The sequence below is a fragment of the Electrophorus electricus genome, chromosome 22 (assembly GCF_041902795.1).
Source record: "Electrophorus electricus isolate QZ-2024a chromosome 22, ASM4190279v1, whole genome shotgun sequence".
Lineage (NCBI taxonomy): Eukaryota > Metazoa > Chordata > Actinopteri > Gymnotiformes > Gymnotidae > Electrophorus > Electrophorus electricus.
This window is the reverse complement of record NC_137518.1, coordinates 3,255,001-3,261,296: the sequence shown is the minus strand read 5'-3', so window position 1 is coordinate 3,261,296 and position 6,296 is coordinate 3,255,001. Positions and strand designations below refer to the sequence as shown.

General features: G+C 46.5%; 1 protein-coding gene across 8 annotated transcripts in view; it reads right to left on the bottom strand.

The window, feature by feature from the left end:
* Positions 1-1,030: 1,030 nt before the first annotated feature.
* iqsec1b (IQ motif and Sec7 domain ArfGEF 1b) overlaps positions 1,031-6,296 on the bottom strand; it is a 118,070-nt gene continuing 112,804 nt past the window's right edge. For 6 of the 8 annotated variants that reach the window (XM_081705773.1, XM_081705774.1, XM_081705778.1 and 3 more), the window contains one exon: positions 2,328-5,091. In XM_081705773.1, coding sequence (XP_081561899.1) covers positions 4,570-5,091 — 522 coding nt within the window. In that variant the 3' untranslated portion in view covers positions 2,328-4,569. Of the gene's footprint in view, positions 5,092-6,296 lie in introns of all 8 variants that reach the window. The other 2 variants (XM_035520345.2, XM_081705772.1) reach the window with 1 other exon arrangement.

Genomic DNA, 6,296 nt, shown 5'->3' with positions numbered 1-6,296 from the left:
TTGCGCTTTGGATATCAGGTACCCGTTTCATTTAGTCACTACGCAGACGCACAGCAATTGCGTACGCGTTCCTAGGTTTCTGCTTTGTTTTTTTGTTTGTTTGTTTTTAGATGCATAAACCATAACAGCTGTAGACTTTTGTAAATCTTTATTTCATTTGTAACATAAATTCAACTTTGTATTTAATGTATTGTACAAACTCGGTATACTGTTGTTGCTTACTTTTGGGTATTGTAAAAGTGTACACTGAGATTAAAGTCAACAAAAGTGAAATAAATGACGTCAAGGAATAACATTATCCAGGTTGTACTTCATGAAGCTGTATAATCTAGACTTTATCCAAAGGAGTGGAACAGCTGATGTTTGAGAGACGCGTCTGCACGCTGTGCTAGCACCGGGATTCTGCACAACTGCGTATTCAGCAAGACTCAGATTATAACCACGGAGAAAATGCGGGATTTTTTTTGTTCTTGCTGCGATCCCGTCATAGTTTAACCAGTTTTTTTTCCTTTCTCAGAGGTCCTGCATTCACAAGTCTCTTATAACGGTATCATCGTGAAAAATAGCCTCAGTACAAGGCCTTCTGTACCGGTAGCGCTCGTGGAAGTACAACACTATTTGCGCGCATCAACCATCCATTTCACCGAAGTGCGCGGGGAGAATCAAGGCGTCCCGCGAGCGTTTGCACCGTCGTCTCGGTGGTGCGGAAAAGTTTAAGGGCCACGCGCAGGCTTTCAGGGGTACAGGAAGAACGCGAGTAACCAAATAGAAAAGTTTGGGCAGTTGGTGGAGAGGTTCTGTGCGCAGCCACTTGGATAAAGCAGCAACAGTGTTTAGGCAACCCTAACACGCGAACATACATATTCAGAAAGTGCTGCATCTTTGGCTCGTGACCTGCAAGCAGAGGAACGCTAGTAGGTTATATAGATCATTAAAATGTCATTGTATCATACAAATGTTTACATTTAAAATAAACATTACAAAAAGTAAATTAGCAAATGCATTACTGCAGACACAGATAAACAAGGTATGAATCGGACAGCATATTTTTATTATGATTTCTCCACGTGGTCACAGTTATAGATTTACATCAATAAGGTCTCGTAATCTACTTAGAAACTAATGCATCACGAAAGTCCTTCTCGCTTGGTGGTAGTTATAAAATGGGCTGCAATGCGTGTGTCGGAATGCGATGTGTCTCGGGGGAAATCGTGAGCGAAATCATAACAGTCACCTTCAGAGTCCCACAAGATGCTATAATTACCAAATTCAGTACATTCGGTTGCGCAACACTGTAATAATTATATTTAAAGAAAAGGAGAAGAATGCAACTTTAATGTAATGGCTGACACAAAGTACTAATAATATACAGACTATGTACAAATGAGGTGTCCCGTCCTACACTGTTGCTCTTTAAATATGCTGCTGAATGCCTTCCTATGTTCCTAAACTATTCTCCTTTCATCACACTGGATTATAATATGTACAATGACAATCTTCGTCAAGATACGTGCACACGCGCGCGCGCGCGCGCAAACACATAAGTGCAATGACGATGTGGTTGGTTTTTTTTTTGGCTTTTTTTTTTTACAAGGGATAAATGAATGCATGCTGATTTGCAGAAAAACAGTGTAAAAGGCAAGCGCAAGCAAACATCTCAAACAAACAAACAAACAAATAAACAGAACAAAACAAAGGTAAGTACATTATTCTTACGTTTAATTTAGCTCACATGTCAACCAAAGGTGACAGGAATTGAATGCATGCAATGCATTATGGGTTTCTAAGTTAACCACCCTATTCTGGAGAAAACGAGCACTACAACACGTCTGCCATATATTGTTCTCAACTAAAACGTTAAATCAAAGCTTTAAACAAAACGTTCAAAGAAAACAAAAATGTACGGAGACGCTTGATGGTGTCTGTGTGTATGTGTGTGTATACACGTATATATGTTTCAGAATTGTATTTCAGTGATGCTTTGAAGCACTTCCGAGGTATAATCTGTTGTAATTACATGTTCACTGTGGCATGGCTTGGGATAGATTATCTGCAGAAACGGTCTTTCTGATTTATTGGTCTACTGTGCAAATTATTAAGTCAACCCGGATCTCAGAGCAACGTTCAAGAAGACTCCACCAACGATAACAATAACAATATTCACACGAGGAGTGACACTGCGTGGCTATCATCAGGTAGAATGTCTACACAGTAGGTCAAGCTTAGACACACTGTGTGCACTATAGCTGCTGCTATCCCCTTTGTATCTGGGCAAATCTCTTCTAGTTCAAAATGAGACAAAATAGTATGTCCATAGGAACAGAGTCTACAGAGAAGTCTACATATTTTTAATGTTTATCATCACTTAAATTTCAACAACAGTCAACTGTAACACTGATATTATCTCTGGGAATATACGATATTTAGAGAATGTCCTTACTATATAATGTTACATGCAAGAGTAATTTAGTTGGTATTCCTCACTGCACGTTACTCGAGCAGCGAGCGCGAGGGTAGTACGGAGATCAACAGTGACGGGTTTATAATCATGACAATTATATGACGAAAAAAATCCGGCCACTAGATTGCAGGTATTCATTTACAGAATGGAAACATACAATATTGCACATACAAGAAGTACAAAAGGAGAGAAAATGACAAATAAACCAATCAGAATGAACAGAACAAACATAAAGGAAACCGCGTGCAAAGCAAACGTCTTCGCTGCCGATCCTGGTCTCCGAGAGTGGAACATTCGGCCAGTTACTGTACATACGGGATTACTTACAAAAGAGAAACGTGCCACAGGGAATTTGTGTATCTGAGCTAAGACGGCATTACTCGGGTCATATCATGACCCCTCCCTCCCATAATACACAGAACACACTGCATAAAGAAAGAGGGAAAAGTCAAGATATGTGTAGAATCTGGATAAATATCTGCTTTGTCATCATGCCCAACGGACAGGACTTAACCACATTTGTAGGCAAGTGAAAGGCATTCTTAAAAATTCAAACAACACCCCCCTCCCCCCCACAAATTTGAAGCAAGTCTGCTTCAGACTGTGCTGCATGCTTGGGGCCACTAAGGGCAGCACACACAGAACGCAAAGGGGGCACACACTCAGCCTGCTGAGAAAACGCGCATCACGGCAACGGACTGAAATGTGGGAAAAGGTTTCGAATGTCTCTGAAGTGTACTTGCCTCCATAAACCCCAAAATAAGACGGCAAAACAGGGTATTATTTCCAAAATATCCTTCTCCATCAAATCAGCTCTACCGTAAACATCTTCAAATGTACAGTTATTTCATAATGTTTTATTTATCTCTAAAAAAATAGTTAAAAAAATAAAACCGCGGTACACTAGAGGCCAGGACCGACGAGTTGAGGCCTAAGGAGGATTGATGCTCTAGCTCTAAGCTCGGCTAGGCTCCCTGCCCCTCCTGCCTCCTCATTTTTCACTCCTGATTGGTAAGCTGTAAGCAGATTCCTAATGGCTGCAGTAAACACAGTTCCGCTGGGCCCAAAGATCCGGTATGTGCTTTCCAGAATCTTCCAAACAGTTCTGTTTCAAAGGCAACCAGAGAAATTCCAGGTCGTTTCTTGCTCACCTAATCGAAAGTGTTGGGACTGAGTTCTACAATAGCGAAACTAAGTCTTCTACTTTGAAAGTATAATACTGAGATTTTTATCTGATGCCCATCACGCATTTTGTTCTATAACAATAATATTAACTGTTAACTGATATTATTATTATTTTACAAAATACTATATGCACAACATACACAAAGGATTTCTGACTAACCCAGTAACTGCTTTTTTAAATAATTGGCACATTAAAGACGGCTAACTATATCACAGAGAACTGTGGTCTACCGCTACATTAAATACTGGAACACCTATGTCTATGTGATCCACTCTCTTCGTGGCTAGATCTTTGACTGTCTGGTTTAAACCATACTCTTTTCTAGACTTTTCTGTTCTACAAAGACTTTTCTTTCTCCAGACTAGCGAGCAGGATATTTGATAAGGTTTCATAAATAGTTAAGTACAAGATTAAACAGTGGCCATGGTCTTTGTGCATGCTCTTTCTTCTGTGTTGTCTTTGCTTTAGTCATGGGAGCTGGACACACACCCGGGTGTTAAGACATAAAGAGTGTACAGATCGACCCGGAAGAGAAAGAGCGATTTCAGCTCGCCAGGGGTGTGTCCAGCGCATGGCGGTAGCGCGCGGTGAGCGTGGAGATGGGAGGAGCAGCACGGGGCCGAGGAGCCCAGCGAGAAGGTGGAAGAGAAGGCCGGCACTACAGAGGAAGGCCCCTCGCTCTCCCAGGAGGATGTGGGCTCTGAATGGCGTGGTGGGTCACGACGGCCTATGCCCTCACTCCTCGGTCAAGTTCTGTTGCAGAATCGCAGTCTTTCGCATGCCAGCTAGACAGAGTCTGCCAAGGTGCATCCAAGCCCAACCGATCCCCCCCCCCCAATCCCATCCCCATCCCCGCCCCCGCCCCGGGCTGCAGGCAGACTGAGTTCTTGGGGCGGAGAGCCCCCCCAATGTGGTGTGGGCCTCACACCACAGTGCTGATCCCACTGTGTTTGGGCTTGGTGCTCCCAGGGGCGGCCGTGGCGGTTGGGAGCTGGCCGTGGTGGTGCTGAGAGTGGGCGGGGTGTGGCACGTGGCCGTGGGTGGAGGAGGATGGGGGCGCGCCGGGGGCGGCGTGGTACTGGTGGGGCGGGTGCTGCGCGTGGGCGGGGGGGTGGTAGTGATGGTGGTGGTGATAGGGTGGCGGGTTTTGCGGAACGTGGCAGTACTGGGCATGGTGCGAGTGGATCTGGGCTTGCGTCTCGGCCGCGCCGGCCACGCCCTCCCGGGCGGTGTGGTGCAGGTTGGACGGGTGGGGTGTGTGGGAGATCAGGGTCGGGTGGGACGGGTGAGGGGCTTGCGGGGGCAGCGATGGCGTCTTGCCCCGCTTGGCGCCAAAGAGCGAGCCCAGCAGGGAGGACGATGTGGGCAGTGACTGCTGGCGGGAGGGGCAGTCTCGGCTGGACGTGGCCCGTCGCCGCGTGTGCGGACTACTGATGATGGATCCCTGGAGGAAGATGAACAGAGAGCAGCGACGTCAGAGCAGCACAGAGCAGCACAGAGCAGCACAGACTAGCACAGAGCAGCACAGAGCAGCACAGACTAGCACAGAGCAGCACAGAGCAGCACAGACCAGCACAGAGCAGCACAGAGCAGCACAGACTAGCACAGACTAGCATAGAGCAGCACAGACTAGCACAGACTAGCATAGAGCAGCACAGACTAGCACAGACTAGCACAGAGCAGCACAGACTAGCACAGAGCAGCACAGAGCAGCACACCCAGGTCATAGACGGCACCGGCCCAGCACGGTTTACTGATTTCCCTGCTCCATCACTCCGAGGCGTGGATCGGGAAGGACTCAGCAGTGGGTCGCCGAGCCGGGTTGGGCGTCTTAAATCAGGACAAGAGACCCTGCAGGCCGGGGGGCTTCCTGGACATGCCCCCTTTTAGAGAATCGTAGCTCACCAGTCTGTTCGTCTGAATTTATTTACGGTTACACCTGAGCGTGTGTCTTTGAGCCCAAATGGGAAATTCCATTTTTTTCTCCTCCACTGGCACGTTTAGGGATAGTAATCGAAAAAGCATCAAAACCAAATGCCAACGAATTTATAATCAGTGCAACACAAAACGGACTTTGTGGACTTTGGCAGCACAGTCTGGCGGCACGACGGCGGCCTCGAGCGTCTGAGCGAAGCAGAAGCTGGAAGGTCAGGCACGCCACGCAAAAGCTGGAACGGACACGATCGAGTTAGTGGTCGGCAAATATTAATAATGACAAAAAGCTGTCTTCAAATGGTAAGAAAAGAAAAGAAACTACTTAGAATTTGATTTTAATACAACTTGAACTCAAGCTGGCCACTAGCCCGAAAGTGATGTGATGTGGTAAATATTACTAGCTGTGCTTCTACTCCTGTTCAGTGCTCTGTGCGGAGTGGAGACTATGGAGGCGCCTTCTTCTCGCCTAAAGAGGTCAGGCGAGAGGAAGAGGAACACAGCAGTCGAGGAAGACGAGGCATCGATCGCCCTGAACGTCACGACAAACCAGCGTTCACTTGCACTGCAGCACTCCACCAGACAAAGCGAAGCCGCGCCCACATGCTCAGGCTCCACCCACTGGGCGGAACCCTACACAGACTAGTGCAGGAGGGTAGAGAGGTAATGAGGAAGAGTAGGAAGATGAAGAGAGCCCCAGCTCTCCATTGGTAAATA